Here is a 21,845-nt window from a genome sequence, read left to right as displayed (position 1 = left end):
GATTATTGGGATTAATTATACATTTTTTCTTTTTCTTTTTCTTTTTCACTTTTTTATTTCAAAAAGAAAAGGTAAACCCTCCCAAAATGTGCATTCTTGCTTTATTTCTAAAACAATAGAAGACCCTAAATAAATCATTTCTTGCCCCAATCTTCCTCTAGAGAAATGTAAATAAAAAAAAAAGAATAAATTTATTCCAATCTTACTCCTAAATCCTAATATTTTTAGACATAACCCAGATTGACAATAATTAATAAGGTCCTAACCCATATCTTGTTAAAAAAAATGTGAGGTGATAGAAAATAAAATGGAATAATTAAAGACACCACATTGTTTACTTTTCATGTATATTATACGCATTAATTCGAACAGTACTAGCTAAATTATCACAGCCAATGTCCCAATCGTCGCTTCGTGTAGGCAATGAGCTGGTTTCCCTTTTTAAAATTGTACAATGTGACCAACTTAATTCCAAAAAATAAATGTCTCACCCTTTCATTTTCATTCCCTTTATTGAACTCTGCTAAAAAAAAAATACAAATTGTATGGACTATATGGAGCCACACTTTTTTTGATACAAACACGTTCTGCACCTTTTCAATTAGCAGTATAAATAAAATAATATAAGAAATTCATTATCGTATAAAAAATTTTCATCTAACATAATTAAAATTGCAGGTCGAAATTCAATTATATTCTGGATGTCAGAGATGTGGGTCTAAGTACAAGATATATTATTGTTGTATAATAAAGAAAAAAAATTATGAAATGCTATCATCTATAAACTGCAAACCAATCAATTAATATTAGGCAGAAATCATATTTTCGTCCTTACATTTTCAGGCGATTCCCACTTTGATGTCTAAATTTTATTTTTACCATTTTTAGTTCCTATTTAGAAAAATGCCATCCATTTTAGTCATTTCCGTCAGTGCCCTAATGGCAAAATCCTAGGTGGCAGACAGAACTATTAAAATAATAATAAAAAATTTTATTTTGGCATTAAAAAAATGCCACATCAGCATCTAATTAAAAAAAACTAATTTATTAATTTTAACTAAATAAAAAAAAACATAATTAAAAACCAAAAATCACATTAATTAAGATCTAAGTGTGTCTTGAACAAGATCAACAAGAACACAAAATAAAAAAATAAAAAATAAAAACCCTCATTTGGCGCCACATTATATCCCTCCACCTCAAAAGAATCATTTTTCGCAATCAAATTCGATATCTGCTTAAACAACAACAAACCCTTATCCGGTGCCATATTATTCAGTGTCCCTTCAGATATATCCGGCAACAATTTTCTCTTCATGCATTTAACGTAATCGCCCACCACATACACCTTGAAAATTACTTCACCGTGGTTTACAAATTCTTGCATCACAAATGGTTTTTTCAGTTTCGATTTCTTCAACCCATTCTCGTTGAACACCAAGAATATCTCGTGTGACTTGGCACTGCCGCCGACCAACACTGGTTTCCCTATGAACGGAAACATGAACCCTATTTCTTCAATCGAATCCCCAAGATTCTCCGATTCTTCCAATATTCTTTGATTTGGAACCCTAAAGGTTTGGTTCCCTTGAGGGATTTTCAAGCTGGTGACCACATCAGGCATGGAGACATGGTTGTGGAGATGGTCGATTGCTTCCAGTGGGTCAATTACGACGACGTTTGGGTAATGTAGAGAGAGTTGCTGCACTTGGTTGTTCCAATCGGAGCCGTAGATTTTGTGGATGATGCAATCAAATAGTACCTATTGAGCTAAGGGTTTGGTGGGGTCGATTTCGATGAGATCGATGCCGCGTTGTTTGGCGAGATTGATTAAAGAGTTTTGGATGAAGCGTTGGCCATCCTTGGGGGAAAGAGCGTGGCCTATGCGGTACATTGGAGAAGAAGATTGAGTTGGAGAAGACATTTTTTACTTAATTTTTGTTTGGGAGGAGAGAAAGGAAGAGAGGGAAAATTCAATTCGTAAGAGTTGATTTAGAGCTCAGTTTCAATTTAATTTGTGTTGGTTTTTTATTTTTTTTTTTAATTTTTGGGTTTGTGTTCTTGTTGTACTTGTTCAAGACACACTTAGATCTTAATTCATGTGATTTTTGGTTTTTAATTTTTTTATTTAGTTAAAATTAATAAATTAATTTTTTTTAATTTAGATGCTGACGTGACATTTTTTAATGCCAAATATATATATATATATATATGTAAGGACCTAAAAACTCACAAACCTGCTAAGGCTCTTATTGCTGGTTTCCTGATTAAGGTCCTTGTACAATATATTTGGTAGAGAGGGTCCAACAACAAAAGTCCCTCCTCCATCTCTTCCAACCCCTATTTATATCATTCGTTCCTATCATCTCAACCTTACACCTTGCCATCTATCAAGCTTTTCCCCCCGACACCTGTCTGTCGGTAACAGAACAAAACTCTAACTCTGCGCTATACACTGTTCAGGTCATATCTACATTAATGCAACGGACAAAACTGGTATTCTCTAATTAATGCGACCAGAAAGATTGGTGCCAGCCATTTAATGCAATCCTCTAGGTTATCCTACTACATTCAGATATGTGCAATATGTCCCTTATGTCACTAGTGTCTGTGCCACCTCATCTTCGGGTATCGTCAGGTGAATTTCCTTATTCCTTTATATCCTCTTGCTTGCTACGTGTCAGCCTTCCCTTCCTCGGGTCCTAGGGCTCCTGGGTCCTCGGCACCTCACAATATATATATATATATATATATTTAATAGTTCCGTCTGCCACCTAAGATTTTTCCATTAGGGCACTGACGAAAAGAACTAAAATGGATGATGTTTTTCTAAATAGGAACTTAAAGCGGTAAAAATAAAATTTATGGATCAAAGTGGGAATCGCCTAAAAATGTAGAGACGAAAATGTAATTTTCACCGTAATATTAATATCATACAAATATTTGTTTGTGAGATACTAGTGTTTTTTATTCTCTTACAAATACACTGATTCTCTTCAAGCCCAAAAAAAAAAAAAATACTGAATCTCGGGTAGCACTTTAAGCTATTCTATTTTAGTATAGGAACTTATTTTTTCTATATTAAATATTCGCTTTTCAAAACATCCGCACATTAGATTATCTATTTTACACTATATTTCATTAAAATATTAATTTTTCTTGATTTTTTAATTGTTTTTCTTTTTTCACATATAAATACCACCATTTACTCTCTTACTTCATGCTCAAAATACGTAATAATAAATAAAAATTTAAATGCACAATGAATATTATTAATGTGAATTTACACAATTATTTTAGTAAACTTGTGAATTTACATAATTATACACCGATTGATGTGGGAAATTTTTAGGTAAAATTGTGTAAATTTTACTCTTTTTATTATAGGGTGCTCTAAAGTAATCAAATGTAGGTTATATTCTTTCGTTTGATTAGTTTAGTAGAATTTTATACTGAGATTGTGTTTGGGAAGTGAGTTTAAAGTCAGCTTATTTTACTATTTAGCTTATTTTTATTATTATTTATGTGTCTCACTGCACTTTTTAGTACTACTTATAGGTCCCATTGTATTATTTCAACTAGTTTTTAGTTTTATTTACAGTACTTTTGGCAAAAAAAAATTCAGTTTCAGCTAAATAAACTGTTCCTAACGGACTATGAATGAATGCCAAAAGCAAGGGCATCATGACTACTTTGAACTCTGTCTTGCTCTTTGCTTGTTCGGTATAAATAGCTATTCCTAACATGTTAATTATTGCATGAAAAATCAATCTAAAAAGGGTCCGATTATTGTGTGCCGTTAAGGCTTACATTAACCGTCTATTTTAGAAAAATTTTTGTGGGGAATTGAAAAAGTTGTCAAAACAGTTAATTACTTTTTCGTTTTTCCATAAAAAATTTTCTCAAATGGTTTACACTAATGTATGCCTTAAGAGCACACATTAGTAAATTCCATCTAGAAATGGTATTATTTTGATGTTATGTTTTAGGATCTCAAACTACAGCATCTCTAGTTCCTCAAAAAAAAAAAAAAAAAAAACTACAGAACGTATCTCTAACTTTTTTTCCACTCTTCATTCTTAATAACGCCTGACACAACTTCAATGTAACACCCTTGCCTCTCTTATCATCATATGTGTCATGATTTCAATCAATGAATACTCAGAGTTCAAAGTCTATGATTAATATGTGTGATTAATATGTGCATAGAATAAATAATTAATCGTGGAATGTAAAAGCGTAACTCAAGAAATTTGACAGACACAAAAGGGCAAAGGTAGTTGATGTCTAAATACCTAAATTCATTCCGTACACAATAATTATGCTTTAGACTTGGATCACCTCTCCACCAAACGGGACTGGGGATATTCCAAGTTTTAGTAATGAAAAATTTACGATTCTAATCAATTTCCTTTTTTATAGATAAGATATGATTTAAATATATGACTTCCAGTTTTTGATAATTACCCTTTATTTAGATCAAAACATATAGTTAAGTACAAGTTTAAAACTTGGCTTCGAATTCTCCCACTTATATTAAATCAACAATGCGATTGTCAACTTATAATAAGAACAACATCTCTTTTACATAGATTTACCATGACACTTATAACTCATTCCACACTAATCACAACATGATACATTATTTGGGTTGTGAAATTAGATGTGTCTATAAAAATATTAATACTAATTCAATTAGTGTCTTCATTTAAAAAAAATATTTATGTTTTAGCTTCATAAAAATGTAATGTTAATAGAGTGATTATGATACATTCAAATCTTATCATAAAAAATAATAAAAAAAAAAAAACCAAAACTGGCATAATTTGATTTCAAATCCTAATTTAATCTTTTTTATTTTATTTTATGGAAATACTAGAAACTTCATTAAACACTGGAAAAAGAAGTTACATCTTGGAGAAGAGCTTGTTTAGCAAAACAAGGATTCTCTTCAATTTAAACAAAGAAATCATCAATACATAAAACATGTTTTGCTAATAGATGAGCAGGTCTATTACCTTGCCGACTAACATGGGAAAACTCTACTTTATGAAAGCCATGAACAGATGACAAAATACCACAGACAATTGGAGCAATAGAGGATGGAGGAGGGGATTGATCATGTTGTTATAAACACAATAATAATGAAAATAACATAAAGAGAAACTGAATAATACTTCTAAATATTATTAATTTGTAGAGAAAAAAGAATACACAACACTATTTTGGACACCTCCTCCTTGTGCACGTATCTAGTCCAATATCTGAATCAATTCATATTAGTTCACTAATTACCACAATTAAAAAGAATAAAATAATCTTTCTTATTTTCAATGTGGGATTAAACATTTTCACATTAACTCCTCATCTTCCATATTAACTTCCACATCTTTACATTTGTGTTCTAATATAAATTCATTTTAATTAATTAATATTAAAATGCTCCGACTGATCACATAAAGCATTAAAAATAATCAATGAATCACCCTCCAAAACAAACTTAGAAATCCCCATACCATGAGCAAAATGGATACCAACCTCAAATGCTTTCACTTTAGCCCCGATAGCATCTAAAGGAGCCTGGATCTTCTTACTCATATCAACTATCACATTCCCTTTTTCATCTCTTATATATAATCAACCCCACCAACAGTCTTTTGAGCCGCAATAACCACACTGATATGGAATATTTTGGCCATTACAAAAATGGTCTAACACACCTATATAGTCAGGCCATCGCGAGCAAGTAAGGAGCAATGGGATTGTCAGTTAGCAAAGGACAGTCAAGCTCCCATGCATCTGACAGCCTCCAAGGAAACCTAATCTACACATACTCTTTAGTGCACCATGGTGACGGACGAATACCCTATGACTGACGATGCACTATACTTAGCCTTATACATCATCCTACGTGTTCTCCACTAAACTATCTCCACATAGAAATAACTTGCACACCTAACCCAATAATGTTCTACATATTCTTATCCTTCAAACATGGGAAGTTAAACCCGAAAATCTTGGGGCATTAACTCTTTATACTTCATATAAGGAAGAGAACAACATTCACAGGAGCTTAGTCAGCTCTATATCACTATATAAACACTAAGCCTCCTCCTTTTCAATATACATAGAATTTCCTAACTCTCGTACTTTTAGAGTTATTGGAAATTATTTAGTCACTAATTTAACATTCGAAGAGTCTTTGGCCTCCAAGTAAGTTCTTCACCTTTTATTCTTAAAGTACACTCCATTCACTGCGAGTCTAGACGATGGACTCACTAACAATTTTGTGCATCATCACGCACCATCCACATTAATTTTGAAGAGAGGAAAAAGATAGATGAAGAATCCATAGAACCTGTTTGGTATCAGCTTCAGCTTTTAGCTTTTAGTTTTTATATACAATTTTTTAAAACCTCATTTTTTCTGTATTTACTTTATTTTTCAAAAAAAATTCCAGGTACAAGTATATTTTAGTACACTTTCAACAAAAAAATTTCTGTAAAAAGCAAGATAAGCTGTTCTCAAATGAACACTTAATCTCAACCGAACCACTGGAGCTAAAACCTCCAAGTTTGCAGCCAGATAAAAGAAAGGGGGAATGAGTTTCTAAAAGCACTAGCATCAGGAGTTGTATCCAAATGCTATTACTTTTTCAGCTTTAATATAACATTTGACAGTACAATACACATCAATTGTTCTATTTTGAAGTGCCATTATTTTTTTTCTCTCTCTCCCCTTCTCTTTCCCACCAACTTATCTCTTCTCTCTATTCTCTCTTTTCCCTTCATCGGATTGCCTCTCTCTCATAAACCAAACAACCACTATCCCTACCATCACTAACACCACCATCAAAACTCATCACCACCATCACTATCACCATACCTGTAACCATTACCACCACCACTACCTCTCTCATACACCAAACAACCACCATCCCTACAAATATCACCACCACCACCACCACCATCTCTCATAAACCAAACACCACCACCGCCACCTCTATCTCTATCAAAACCCATCACTCCCACCTCTATCTCTATCAAAACCCATCACCGCCACCACCATCAAAACCCATCACCATCACCTAACATCCACCACCACAAGCCTTCACCAAACCCATCAAATCAAAAAATTATTGCAAAACATAACTAAAAAATCTCATCACCCAAATATGAAGAAAAAGAAAAGCCCCAAATCTAAATCTGAGAGTGAGAGTGGACAACGTGGAGGTCTGCGGTATGGCATGGCGAAATCAACGACGTGACAGCCGATGGTATTTATGAGAGAGAGAGAGAGAGAGAGAGAGAGAGAGAGAGAGAGAGAGTAAAATGTGTGAGGGTGAGAGATATGTGCGAAGAGAGAGAGAGAATAAAAAAGTATTTTTTTGGCATTTCTGTCTATACCGTTCCAAATTTGAAATGATATTGTTCATCTATACCAAATTGTTTTGTATTTAAAACACCTCATGTGACTGATTTTTTGGTGTTTGGTATGCCAAATACCAAATATTTGGCATTTGGCACACTTGATACTAGTACGTGCTAAACATTTATCAATTATTAATTTAAGTAAGGGTCATGCTAACGAATACCCTCAAGACATTGGTTACCAATCTATTTAAGGAAAGTTTTAATACCATTTTTATAGAAAATGAGAAAAACTGTCAAAATATTAATTGTTTTATTTTATTTTTCCATCAAAACTTTCTTTAAATAGATTATTAACCAATACCCTTAAGGCATTCATTAGCATTCCCCTTTAAGTAAAACTCATGATTATGCTAATTAATTTTGTAACGGAGGCGATTGATTCCCTAAGTACGGCACCGCATCGTCCGTGTGAAAACAAGATAGTAAAAAGAATCAAATTAAAACCTCTGTCTGTGGGTTTATACCAAAACACGTGTCGAGTTCCAATTAGGTAAAAGTTCGGCCCAAAAAGACTCAAATGGATCTGCATAACGGCGCCGTCAAATTCCCCGTTTAGAGATTCCCTATCGCTGTTAACGGACTCTCTCTTCTCTTAAAACCCATCCAAGCCGTCCAAACCACATTCAGAATTCATCGTTACCATAACCATCACCTTCTCTCTAATACCAACATTCCATCTTTTTCTCTCTCTAAACCCCAAAAATCCAGAGAGAGAAAAAAAACAAAACAAAACAAATCACAGTGAAATTCGGAATTCCACACAGGCAGAGAGAGAGAGAGATATGGTGAGGAAGTGTAGGGGAATTGCGGAGATTGCAGTAATGGAGGTGGCTCAGGTTGGTGTGAGGACTACGAGAGCTCGAGAAGGTCTTGCCAGCTCAGCAGCAGCAGCAACCGCCACCACCACTGCCACCAAGAGAAGGAAGCTCAACGCCGGAGATTTGAATTCTCCGTCGTCGTCGTCGTCGTCGCCGTATGTTCCACTAGTAATTACGCCGGCGGAGAACGATGAACGCTGTTCAAGCCCTAGCTCCGTTCACGCTGCCACGTCGTGTTGCTCTAGTAACGGATCAAGCTCGCTCGCTGAGGAAGAAGAGAATTTCAAATTCGTAGATCTACAGGTGCATTTCTCTTTTTCAAAATTCTATGTATTTTGATTTTGAATTTCAGTTTTGTTGATCTTTAATTGCTCTTCTTTATTTCATTCTTTTATTTTGATTTTAATTCTGAATTTAATTATTTTACAGGATGACAGTGCTGAAGTTGAAACATCCACTTACAGTTGCTACAGAGAAAGGTTTTCATTCAATAAATACCTCAATATTAAATATCTGAAATTCTTGTACTTTTTCTTCTCACTGATTCTTTGAATTCATATTTTCAAAATAAAAAAATAAAAAACTGTGATCCCAAACGGTCTGTTTCAATTTAATTTTCTTCGGTTTTAAATCGTAGTATATAACTCCTACATTACTATGAATACACATTAAACTCTCAATTAAAATTTTCCTCATAGTGGATGGGCATTTTTTCTCTCAGGAGAGAAGCGACGCCGTCTAGCGAGCTGGAGTCAACGGCAAGTCCAACTCCGGCGAGCACTCGCCGGAGATCAACGGTGGAGAAGAGTATTATGCCGACGGAGTCTGAGCTCGAAGAATTCTTCTCCGCCGCTGAAAAAGACATCCAAAAGCGCTTCAAAGAAAAGTAAGTTCACACGGAACGTAAAAAAAAGCTTCCAATTTTTTTTTCCTCTTCTTTTTCTTTTCCTTTTAATTTCTCGGTAACCAAACACTGGATAAGTGAAGAGTTTGACTCTGTGAATTTTCCGTTGCAGGTACAATTACGATATTGTCAAGGACGCGCCCTTAGAAGGCCGTTACGAATGGATTCGATTAAAGCCGTGAAGAAAAAAAAAACTGAAAATAAAGCAAGTTGCTTTTATTTTTTCAGTTTTTGAGCTACTCCAAATTTAGTCTAAGGCATTTTAATTTTTTTTTCTTTTTAATAATTTGGTTTTGTTTTTGCAAAATATGTACAGTTCTCTTTCTGTGTTTTTACGATCAGGTAGAAGAAGAGGTGTCTGTTTTTGTTCTCTGTACGGTTCTGCAAAAGAATTGCAAAATCATTATGGGAAAGAACAAAACAGTTTCAATAATAATAACAAATTTTCAATTCTCATTTTGATTCTGTTTTAGCCCCTAAATTTCGTGTCTCTTTCTCTGCTACCATTTGTCTTTCCCTGCTCTATATTTAAAATTTAAAAAAAAATTATAATAAGCTTAAGAACCACTCTGGAAATTTTATTTTATTTATAGTATTTATTTTAGGAAAATTTTATGTATGTATGGCCAGGTGATTTGTGATGAAGATGAGTGTACCATGCCGTGTAGGTCATGGACACGTGTTAAAAGATTTGGTTAGCTGATCTGATCTGATCTCATCTTATCCTCCCAATCTCCCATGTGCCTCTAAAGCTTTTTAACCAATGGACTTTTCTTCTTCTTTTTCTTTTTCTTTTTCTTTTTCCAAGTACATATGTAACAACAAGAAAATGATAGAATCATGAAATTTGTATTCCCATTCTTATAAAAGGAATATGAGAGTGAAATTCATTTTTGGTACATAGTGGAAATTTTTTTTTTGGATCAGTGTTATTTCCACACTTTGTCGCCATATGTGTACCAAGGAAAATGGTTAAAAAAAGGAAATGAAAGAAGATAAAAGCTGAGAGAGAGAGAGAAGAAGGGCCAAATGGTTTTAACTTGTGGGTGATATATGGTGGATTGGTGGTCCTGCAATTTTGAGTTAGGAGGGGGGTTGGGACCTAAGGTACAGGGGCTAACAACCAACTTAGCTGATTGGTCTTTGTATTTACATTTTGAATGAGTGTAGGAGCAAAGTTTGTTCACGTTCTAGCATGATTATTGGTTTAGTGCAGCACATGTTTGATTCCTTCTGCTGCTTGAATTTGATGTTGGATTGGATGTGAATGGAGATGAGGAGTGAGGAGGAGGCACTTTTATTGCACGGAATGTGTTTGACTAACTGTTGCTCTCAGTTTTACGACAATCATTGCAAAAGAGGGTGGAACTGATTTTCGGAGGTACGTTGCAGCCTTGCAGGATTTTGAATCAGCAGCTAAAGAAATTAGGACTCCAAATCAGCCAAGCCATTTTTGAGCAGCTTGAAGCCTTGTTCTATAAAAAAATATTTATAATAGTTTATTTACTAATTAACAAGTTCAAACTTCAACCCCAATTTAATGATTCATCTATTAAATTAATCAAGTTTGAGCTAAAGAAACTTAAATAAACACGTTTGTTTTAATTGTTTAAGCTTGTCAACAAAACTTGTGAGATATATATTCATGGATAAGGCTGGTAAACATGCTTTATAATATATATTTACAATAAATGATTTAAATCCTAGATATCTCATTTGAAAATATCATATGGTGCCAAGATAGAGGTTACCATTTCTTTAACTTTGAACTAATAAACAAAGCACACCCCATATGGAGTATGGGAGGGAAAGCCTGAAGAGAGGGAATCATCAATTGGGATACGTCTGATGTGCAATTAGGCCTAACTATTCACCCGATCGGGCCTAGTCCAGTCAATATACTCAAGTTAGGGAAACCGAGAAGGACCGCTCTACCGAGGAACAAATACCTCTCGAGAGACTAGAGATAAATCACCAAGGCCATAAAGTTGAAAGCTGAAGAAGCTAGTAGTCACGTGCAAGCAAGGGAAGGAGGAAACTTCCAGATAAAACATCCATCACTTCTACATTTAATGCACAATAGTAGCTAAGTTTGTCACATTAATGGTAGAATGACCCCTGAACAGTTCCCCACAGCCTGCAACCTACTCTACTACCACCAGCAAGGCAGTGATGGGACAAGTATTTAAGGAATGATTAGTGGCCATCCAAGTGGAAGGCTGAGATGCTATCCAAACAGCTATATATAGGAAAGAAGACCCTCCTGAACAAGGGATTGAAAAAAGTTCAGAGTGAGAAATAATGGAGAAGTGTGTACCTAAAGAATCATTGCTCCTCGACCAGCTTGAGGAAGAACTCAAATAAAAATTTCTCCTTTCTTATTATAATTCTTAACTAAAATTGTTACCCTTGTCAATCTTCTTTCTCTAATTACTAAACTATGGCAATCAGGGCTTAAAGGTTTGTCCTTGACCATCCGCCTCTACAAACTAGTTGTGGGCCTCCACCCTAACCCAATCCCCTCCGAGCTGGGCCAGGTCTCTAGTTTTGCCCCCTACATGGAGACTTCATAGCTAGCTAATTTCATAAACACCATTGTCATATAATTGCTTTTAAAGAGATGTAGGTAGGTGAAATGAAAAATGGAACTGTGGGTTGGATTCTAACTAATACAAAGGTCATTTGTATTGAGATTCACTGGTGGGCAAATTGTTGTTAGAATAGCCTACTTGCTCGGCCGTACATCGACAAGTGTGGTTGGTCGGAGGCACTCCAATGAGCTAGTGAAGAAGTATACCAAATAAGTTCAACAAAAAATAACAAGAGTGTTAGGGATTAAAGAGTGCATATCTTTCTCCCAAGTTAAGTGGGGTTTATAGAGGATTCCCTAGTGACTGTTGGTGAGAGTTTCTTAGGTAATAAGGTATGAAGTTCGACAACATACCACCCCCTCAAGATGGTTTACTAAGGGCACGTTTGATAGACTGTAATAGACACTGTAATGTAATAGATATTTTATGGTATAACTATTCAGTTGTTTGGTTATATTTTTATTATAATGAATAGTTATTCCTTATGAGATTCACTGGTGGGCAAATTGTTGTCAGAATAGTGTACTTGCTCGGCCGTACATTGACAAGTGTGGTTGGTCGGAGGCACTCCAATGAGCTAGTGAAGAAGTATACCAAATAAGTTCAAAAAAAAAAATAACCAGAGTGTTGGGGATTAAAGAGTGCATATCTTTCTCCCAAGTTAAGTGGGGTTTATAGAGGATTCCCTAGTGACTGTTGGTGAGAGTTTCTTAGGTAATAAGGTATGAAGTTCGACAACATACTACCCCCTCAAGATGGTTTACTAAGGGCACGTTTGATAGACTGTAATAGACACTGTAATATAATAGATATTCTATGGCATAATTATTCGGTTGTTTGGTTATATTTTTATTATAATAAATAGTTATTCTTAATAAATAGCTATTCTTTAAAATGAGGAATAATTATTCGTTATCAAAAGTACTGAATATCTATTCTTTCACTTTATGTAATAGCTTCTTAAAAAAATTTACTAAAAAGCCATTAGTTGCCACTTCTTCAAAAGGAAAGAAAATAAAATTTCCTTGTTGTTAATTATTAGCTCTATTTTGAATATCTTAAAATAAGTGTATTTTAGGAAATTTGACTTAAAAATGATTTAATTACACATTCTTTTTATACTTTACTAAATTGTGGATGCATATTCAGGATTCCATTCCTAAATGTTCACCAAAGTAATGAATATTAATACTTATTACATTCCAACTTAATATATTCATTGTAATACTTATTCCTATTCCTATATAATAATCATTACAGTGTACCAATCGTGCCCTAAAAAAAACCGACCTATACCAACGGCTTTAAATCATCGCTATAGTACAAAAAACTGCCGCCATAATAGGACTTTGTCAACAATTTGTATGGCAATAGTTGTAAGTGTCGGTTCTTGAGTGATAGAACGTATCTAATTGGACTATTGTTATAATAAATTAGGATGTGAAAGGGAGATGAGCCATTGTTTATATAAGTCATGCTCAAGCTCAGACTTTAACAAAGATTCGAGCTCCTACTCATATTATTTTTTGAAAAAGCCGAAGTTGAATAGATCAGCGCGCGAAACTCAACTGAGACTTTTTCTTTTAGGGGAATTATGGCAGATGGGGTTATAGTTTGCTAGATAGAGCATGGTCACAAACCAAATGGAAAAAAAGTGTGAGCAAAACATGTTCTATGATTGACACAATGAAACTCTTTTCTTTCCTTTTTCTTCCGACCCTTTTCCCTAAGCAACCCCACAATTTTAAGGTGGTACGTTTGATTCTCAAAAGGATTTTAAAGTGTCTTTATTATAAATGAGCAATTCATGAGATGGATTTTGAAAGTTGGACATTATCACTTTCTCTTTTCCAAATTGTTTTGTCGTCTTAGAAAAATATAACTTTTAAAATGAACTTTAAATGTTAAAAGAAAAACTTTTATGATTCCGAAACCACCCTTCTTAATTTGAACGTATGTAAAAAGCTAAAACGAACATATCAGCCTTCATTTCAACATAAGCATCAATCTTGCTTTCATCATAGATGGGAGGCTTAAGGAGACAAAAGGGCTACTCCATAGTATAATGGATTGCTCTAACTCTTTTCATTAAACACATATAATAAAACAATAAAATAAGAAGGAAAATCAAATTTACCTATAAGGTTGAAAATGAGAAGTTAGAATTACACTTTAGTCTATTACTAAGGGGGAAAAACATTAAGAATAAGATTATTGTGAACCTAGGAAGCTTAAACAACTTTCAGTTTTATCTTTATGTTACAAACAAGCTTAAACAATGTTTCTATAATAAAAAAAAGGTTACGGCTGTTAAAGTTTAGGGTTTTCCAGCAACATATCAATCTATTGATTCTATCCCCACAACTTTGTTAATAGCAAGAAGTTTTGGATAAAGATGATTATTTGTTTGGTCATAGAAAAAGTAGAATGCTATGCCTGTAAATTAAAACAACTTTTGTACCTTTTGTTTTAGATTAATACACGTATTCTTACTCAAACAGTGGATAGTCTTTAATTTGTGTTCTCCGAGTTGCAGTATTTACTCATTTTGAGATTTCTTAGACATTTACAATCAGGTGATGTTGATGAAAGATAACATGTAGAGCTAATTTACAACCATTTGAATATTTTGGTAATAATTTTTCGACTTTTGGAATTATATTATTTATTTCCATTTTCTTATTTTTTGAGCTTTTAGGATTTTCTTGGTAAAGATAGTCTTAGTGGAATGTTAATTTCAAAAACTTTATTTGTTGGTTTAAGTTTTAAGATCTTAAAAACAAGCTAATTACTTGATATTTGCAAGAGACTTTTTTCCCTTCGCAGTTTTGTCTTCCTTTTGATCAATATTTTGGAAATTAAAAATGATTCAATTTCCGTATTGCTGTACATAGTTATGGAACTAAATGTTATATGACAGGAGGAAGTAACTAGCTAGTAGAGTTCTAGGAGATTATGACCAATATATGACATTAGAGATACTAAAAGTTTTATAACAGAGATCTTACAAATTACGTCACTAATCACAAATAATTATAAAAAATTCAAATATCATTTTTTTTAGAAGACAAATATCATTGATTATGCATTAAAATGGCACAAATCACATTCATTATCATGTTAATTAATAAGTTTTTTTTTTTTTTACAAGATAGAATTCTGCTCTAGTCTAATCTAAGTGTATATATGTGTGAAACTCCCTCTTGGAGACTTGAACCCTGGCCCTCGCCCCCCACACCCACAAGTACTTATACTTGTGAAGTGACCACCGCACCACCCTATGTAGATTCTTAATTGAATTTTTACCTTAATATATTATAAAAAAACTTATTAATTTTTTTATAATATATTAAAGTGAAAATTCAATTAAAAATCTACATTACACTTAGATTTAATTGCACCCCAATTTTGTGCCAAGTATCCTTCTAATAATAATATTTCCTAGACTGTCCTAAATGAAATTAAATCCATGAATGGAATATTGTGCCAATTATGTGACCCGAAGCAAAGAATCTTAAAAGCTCTACTATAGTACGATGAGGATGAGCTTATAGCAAGGTAGAGACTAGAGAGGAAGGACAGTACTATATATTCACAAAGGAGGTGGTGGACATGTCACATTCACAAATGTATTGTAACCCTTGGCGTTTCATTGAAAGAATTCATAATAGATGATTCTACCTCTAAGTAAGTACTCTGAAAGTCTGAAAAAGAACCAAGTTCACAGAATCACAGAAAAATATAGAGACAGAGCCTTCATGTCTATAAGACTATAGCAAGTAACTCCTGTACTTGACCAGACTTTCCCTCCTCATCTTTGCCTTTTTTTTTTCCCCTATTCTTCTTCAAACGGTGTTACAATTCCAAAAAGCCTTTTAAAATTGAAAAGATCGAGCTGGCGTAGAATGTGTACAACGCTTGATAAGACTGGTACGTGGGAATTTTCCCATAGTGTGTTTCACCAAAACTGAGGAGCTATCATATCCTCTCCCTTGTCTTTGGCTCTCGAAACGATAAATAAAAATTCACACCATTTAATGAAATTTTTGCATGTAGCATGCAGTGATAGGTAGTTAGGCACAAAGCACCACATGGTGGCGTCACGTTACGGGTAACAATAGCATTCCTCTTGGATCTAGTGCCCATACAAAAACTCCCTATTTTTTTGGTCTTTTATGTGGGGGCCACGATTACTCTTTAAATTTTTGACCCGAATTCAATCAAACTCTTTGGTTTTTGGTTCAACTTAGACATGTCTATTGGTTAGATTAAGATACATGCTTAAAATAACTCCGATTCTTTCCATAATTCTTGCTTTTTTATTTGAGTTTAATGGTGGGAAATGGAGGCAAACCTTGGTGGAGATTTCAAGTTTCGATGCTTGTGGGTGGGCGTGGGGTCAACTTTGCGAATAATGTGTGTGATATTTAAGGTATACACATGGATGGAAAAATGTATAAAAATTACATGTAATATTGTTTAAATATTGAAAAATTACTATTTAAATAATATTACTCAAGATATCAAATGGCTTACACAGGGTCTTCGAAAGGTGTCTTTCAATTACGTGAGGAGAGCTGCTAATTCCGTGGCACATGGGTTAGCTAGATATGCAAAATATGTAAAAGAAAGCATGTATTGGATAGAGGATAATCCTCCACCTGTGCTAGAAAAATTGTATTATGATATTTCACTATTGAATTAATGAAAGCTATTACCGTTTTCCAAAAAAAAAAAAAAAAAAACAGTTACAAATGGACCATATGTTGTAAATAAATCGAAGTTGCTTATGAACAACTTCGATTCAATTCTATTAAGAAAAATGTTTGTTTATTTAATAAATAAATTAAGTTCAAATTTAAATTTAGACTTGATTTTAGATAAGCTAGATTCAAGTGATATGTTGTGAGTATAAGTTTTAATGAAAGTAGACATAAGACTCGAATGCAAATTTTAGTACTTTAATTTTACTTTCATTGATTTGAGCCCTCTAAATTTTAAATTTATTCTATTTAGCCATTTTTATCCAATTATTGTTAAAAAAATATTCCATTAAATATGCAATTAACTAATGAAAAAAAAAATTTTGACAAAAAAATCTCACATAAAAATCTAGAAAATAAATTTTTAAGGCAATTTTTTAAACAAAAAATACGAAAAAATGCTTTAATTGAATAAATTTGAAATTTAGAGAGCTCAATTGAATGAAAGTAAATTAGAAAAATGAAATGAATTTCAGTCAAACTTAGATGGTGCAATTAACATTTTAACCTATATGTAATTATATAAATTTAATATTGAATTGTGTAAATTTATAATATATCAAAAGAGAATATATATATATATATATATATATATATATATATATATATATATATATATATATATATATATGAGTTGGGTTCAAGTTACACCTACTATAACAGGGTGTAACTCTAAGCAATGTTATACTACCCAATAACTTGTTATAGAATTCATATTTTGAAATTTTCACCATTGAATTACATGTTCTATTTGTTCTTAACATTCACGCTTATACATTATTTTAAATTACAAAAACTTGAATTTAAACAATTGATTATGACATGATTATTAATCTTTGATCACCTTGAAATTTTGCAAGTATGGAGAATATATGAAGATAATGTAATCTAATAGTAAATTTGTCAAAATTTGCATTAAATTAAAAAATATTGAGTGGAGTAATATTGTTTAATGTTACACTTTGTCTAACTTAAATTCAGTCACACCTGTGTGCGCGGGAAACACACATTTAAAAGGATTTTTTTACAAATAGTTGACTACAAGTCTATGAGAAAGCTAACAGATCCTATGAAACTTTTTTTTTAGAATAGATCCTATGATTTTTTTTTTTTTTTTGACAATAGATCCTATGAAACTTTTTTTGAGAATAGATCCTAGGAAACTTAAAAGTAAATGAACCATATTTTTCACTGATTAATAGTTAGCATAGGATAGATACCTACCTCAAAAGGGGAATCTAAACCATATCTTAATTTGACCTCACTCATAGTCTGAGATTTACACTGTTCAGAAAGGATATTATTTTTATAGGAAATAGAATTGAAACGAATGGATAAGATCTGCATCTTTTGTGAGCAACAATATTTTCTAGACTAGCCTGTAGAAACTAAAGCTACCCTTTAAATTTTTTATACACAATTTATTTTAAGTCTTATATTTTAGGTCCACTGACTAAATTTAAACACACACTTGCATTAATCAAAACTACAATACAAATATTGTGTGTGTGTTTCTCCACAAAAAAAAAAAAAAAAATTGAAGAATCTAAAGTATAATACTTGAAGCATCATACATGAGTAGTTATTCAGTACCTCTTGGTGTACAACATCTTCTTACATAATACCGAACATTACTAAATACTAATTAAATTCATAGCAGAATATGTCATTTAAGTGAGAAGAATGAGTATAACATCATCGTACTCTCAAAATACCAAATATTTTTTCATTGTATATAAGTTTTTCCCGTTTAGGTTCAAAAAATTGAGATCCAAATTGAAAGTTCTAAATTTACGTGGACTTAAATGAAAATAATCTAAAATATAGGATAAAAAAAAAAGGGTGTTTTTTCCCGTTTGGAAGCTAATCCTACACCACTGAAAAAATAATGTTATCACGGAAAACTAGAGCCTGGACCATTGCCAACTATAGTTCATTAATTTATAACATAAAGCAGCCACCCAAGAGACCCACAACTTTGCAGCTAGAATGGGAAAAAGAGATTTAAGATGAAACAAGCCTAAAACCATGACCCCAAGCTAGATCAACACATCAAGAGCCCTCATCTCTGCTCTGTTAGAACTTAGAACAATCCAAAAAATGTCTTGTTTGATTTATTGGGTGACTTATAGTTTGTAGTTTTGAAACTTTGAATTCCACCATCACTTGTAACTTGTCATTTGACAAGGCATATCCATCAACAAAAAGTAAGATTCAATAAACATAAAGCTGAACCCAACATTAAACTAAACACCCTAATTGCCAAGACCCTTGTAGTACTTGTAGCTCAATTGACAAGTTTTGGTGTTTCCATTGAAAACATCTAAGATTGAAATTTTCTCCCCAACTATCAAATCATTAGGAAAAAAAAAACACCCTAATCAACAAAAAGTATAAATAAAAAATAAAACTCAAATATACATAAATCTGAACCCAATTTTGGAGAATTGTTTCTTGGTCCAATCCTCCGTGCTTTGTTGTTCATCCACTTGGGTCTTTTGGGCCTGATGCTTGTTCAGACCCTTAACCTTGCAGCTGTTTTGACATATGACATTAATGTCTTCCAATCAACTGAACATAGCTTGAGACAAGAGTGTCGAGAAATTTCTCGAGGTCGATTGTGGGCTTGTTTGCTTCCTCTTGGATCATTGGGAATGCTTGGGCTTGAATCTTCTAAGCTTGAGATTTGCAACTTGGTGGGCTTGAATCTTGACTAGAATTCCTTGTCTTTGATTAAAATTGCTTAGGCTTCAGCTTTGCCTGAAACCCTTGTTGGTCTTTGATGATTATCCTAAAGCCTTAATCTACATGCACATATGAACGAATTTTGTAATCATATGATGGGCCCAAATGTTGGGCTTGGGCTTATCCATAGCAAACAATGTTCAAACAACAGATTGTATAATCATGATGAACCCAAATGTTGAGCCTGGGCTCATTCATAACAAACAAGGTTCCAATATAGGCAAATAAAGACCAAACACATGCAATCATTCCATGCATACTTAGGATTGAACCGACCTAAGGTGGGCTCTAAATTGGCTTGTAGATGTAGGTTGAAGGTAGGCTATAGGCTATAGGCTATAGGTTACCCACAAGTTAGGACATTATATTCCTCCCAACTTATGACATAAGGAATGGTGTGTTGCTCCAAATGGTAAGATCTGTCCGTTAACACATTAACAAAAAATGATTAAGTTGCTCATGGGTGATGGGGTGGTAGATTTGCTAATGGGTACCCGAGTCTAAGGAAGACCATGATCCATGACTACAGCTACCTCGTCTTCCAGGCAATACACATATAAGAACACATGATGCATGGAAATTTAAGAGATGACATGTTTCTAGTCTCCAGCTCAAGACTAGAAAGCAGAAACCATAGTTGTGGTGGGGTTTTATCCTTATCCATATTCGTACTGTTTTTTGGGTTGTGGTTCTCACCAGTCACAAATGGTCAAAGTAGGATGGTGAGTTTTGGAAAGTATTAACAGAGGTTTTAGATTGTGGTAGTGGTTGGGTGCAGCTGCTGCGATGTTGTAATGGTATTTGGTGCATTAGTATTGGGATGTTCACACCTTGGTATGAATAATGTTAATACCATAACAAATTATGCAACTTTTGCTTTGCATAACTTGCCCACCTGACAAGCTATGAGTGGTGGAATTGTAGTCACAATTTTTCTCTACCACTTACAGCTAATCACATTGGTGAGTTATGACAAAAATTGTGTAATTTTTTTTGTTCTATTAGCGTTATTTTTCGTAGTAATAATTATATCTTCTTTTCAACATAGGTCAAGTAACCTTCATATGTCCAAGCTTGTGACAATACCTGCATTCCCAGTAATGTCCTATAGTCCTTGATTATTACAGCAGGAGACTTCCTTGGTTATTGGCATGAGGATTCGGAGATTGAACACAGTATTTAGAATGTTGTGTGACACTGGCAATAAATACGAACTCATCTTCCATTTTCTTGTGAATAATATAATGCCCCTTCATGTTTCTTCAGCCATTAACTCAAATGAAACATCATCAACAAAAGGATAAGTAGCGCGATAAAGAATGGAAGCTCTCACTAACTCAAAATCATCTTGCAATGCCTTAAAAATTGAACAAGAGATGCATGTTTCCTCTCTATACTGATAATAAAACTCAACAGCCACTGTACATTTCAGTTCCATGAGGGCTAAACTAATTAATCCCAAGACACTTCAACATAAAAATTAGAGAACGATTGTCCTTTCTTTTGTTTCAAACTGCTAAAAACATAGCTCAATTTTGTGTCTTTTTGTAAAATCAGTTTGAGTATTTCATCTTCAAAAAAAAAATCCTAAATTTCTTTTGAAGTTTTATATATAAGTTGCATGCTTATTGAAGGATCACTATATCAGAAATTCAAATATTAATTTTTCTATTATTAATAATCTCACACTCTTCTATTTTTTTATTCAAAATCTTCATCCTTTTTACCCTATGTATTTAAATTTTTTTTTTACTAGTAGTATCGTATATCCACAAACCCTTTTCTTTTAGAATATTCCACGTAAGAAAGACTAATGAGTACGGATTAATCCATTCATATGAATAGAGCATAGAGATGCCATGCCTAAATGCAAAATGTTGGGCCGAACAAAGGCTTATTGCTTATGTAAGCATGGCACAAGACAATATGTCTTTTCTTAATTGCACATCGCAATGAGTATGCAGTGACAAAGGAATCCAAATTAAGCGTGCGAGATGCTGACGTGCTGAGGTGCCAACCACCGAGAGAACGTCTCTGATATAAGAGTGTTTGAGAAAAGGCTAAAAAAGCTTTTTGTTTTTTTTTGTTAATTTGCTTTTTGTCTCAACTTTTTTATAAATATTTTAACTTTTAGATTTTTTTTTTTCAGAAATAAGCTAATTTTTAGTCATATATTTAACATAAAAATTATTAAAAATTATTTTTTTTAAATAAATAATATACAAATAAGTTATCGAAAATTGCCAGACTATAAACCTACACATGTGAACTATAAACATGAAAAGAACTTCTCATTGCTTGGGTTAGAAACCCTCGAAGAAGAACAGTCAAAGAAAAGACCTGAAAAGAGAAATAATATTTATAAAGGCCAAAATAGGCTCTAATTGAGATCAGCTACCAAAGCCCAAATATATAAATAAAAACATGATTTAAACCTTTTTATTTATTTATTTATTTATAATTTAATAACTACAACAATGAATAATTTAAATAATGAATATTTCTATTATAAACACTAGAAAGTGCCAACAAGCTAAGTTACAAAGCTTTCGATAAGTATTAAACTAAGGCAAGACAGAATATTACTTTTG

General features: G+C 33.1%; 1 protein-coding gene and 1 pseudogene across 1 annotated transcript; one reads left to right on the top strand and one right to left on the bottom strand.

The window, feature by feature from the left end:
* Positions 1-774: 774 nt before the first annotated feature.
* LOC142625390 (inositol-tetrakisphosphate 1-kinase 1-like) lies at positions 775-1,924 on the bottom strand (annotated as a pseudogene).
* A 6,136-nt stretch (positions 1,925-8,060) lies between these two features.
* On the top strand, positions 8,061-9,620 carry LOC142623765 (uncharacterized). The gene is made up of 4 exons (XM_075797220.1): positions 8,061-8,554; positions 8,681-8,730; positions 8,973-9,137; positions 9,268-9,620. Exons 1-4 carry the CDS (start codon positions 8,216-8,218, stop codon positions 9,335-9,337), a joined length of 624 nt encoding a protein of 207 aa, XP_075653335.1. The 5' UTR covers positions 8,061-8,215; the 3' UTR covers positions 9,338-9,620.
* The last annotated feature ends 12,225 nt before the right edge of the window (positions 9,621-21,845 follow it).

This window comes from Castanea sativa, chromosome 2 (genome assembly GCF_040712315.1).
Source record: "Castanea sativa cultivar Marrone di Chiusa Pesio chromosome 2, ASM4071231v1".
Taxonomy (NCBI): domain Eukaryota; kingdom Viridiplantae; phylum Streptophyta; class Magnoliopsida; order Fagales; family Fagaceae; genus Castanea; species Castanea sativa.
Note: the sequence above shows the minus strand (reverse complement) of the source record. Positions and strands in the feature narration are given on the sequence as shown.

What these genes read in the sequence shown, in the direction of transcription:
- LOC142623765 (XM_075797220.1), top strand. Translation starts at nt 8,216, where the DNA reads ATGGTGAGGAAGTGTAGGGGAATTGCGGAGATTGCAGTAATGGAGGTG. An exon ending in TACAGTTGCTACAGAGAAAG is followed by an intron (nt 8,731 to 8,972) that starts GTTTTCATTCAA and finishes TTTTTCTCTCAG; the next exon opens with GAGAGAAGCGACGCCGTCTA. An exon ending in CAAAAGCGCTTCAAAGAAAA is followed by an intron (nt 9,138 to 9,267) that starts GTAAGTTCACAC and finishes TTTCCGTTGCAG; the next exon opens with GTACAATTACGATATTGTCA.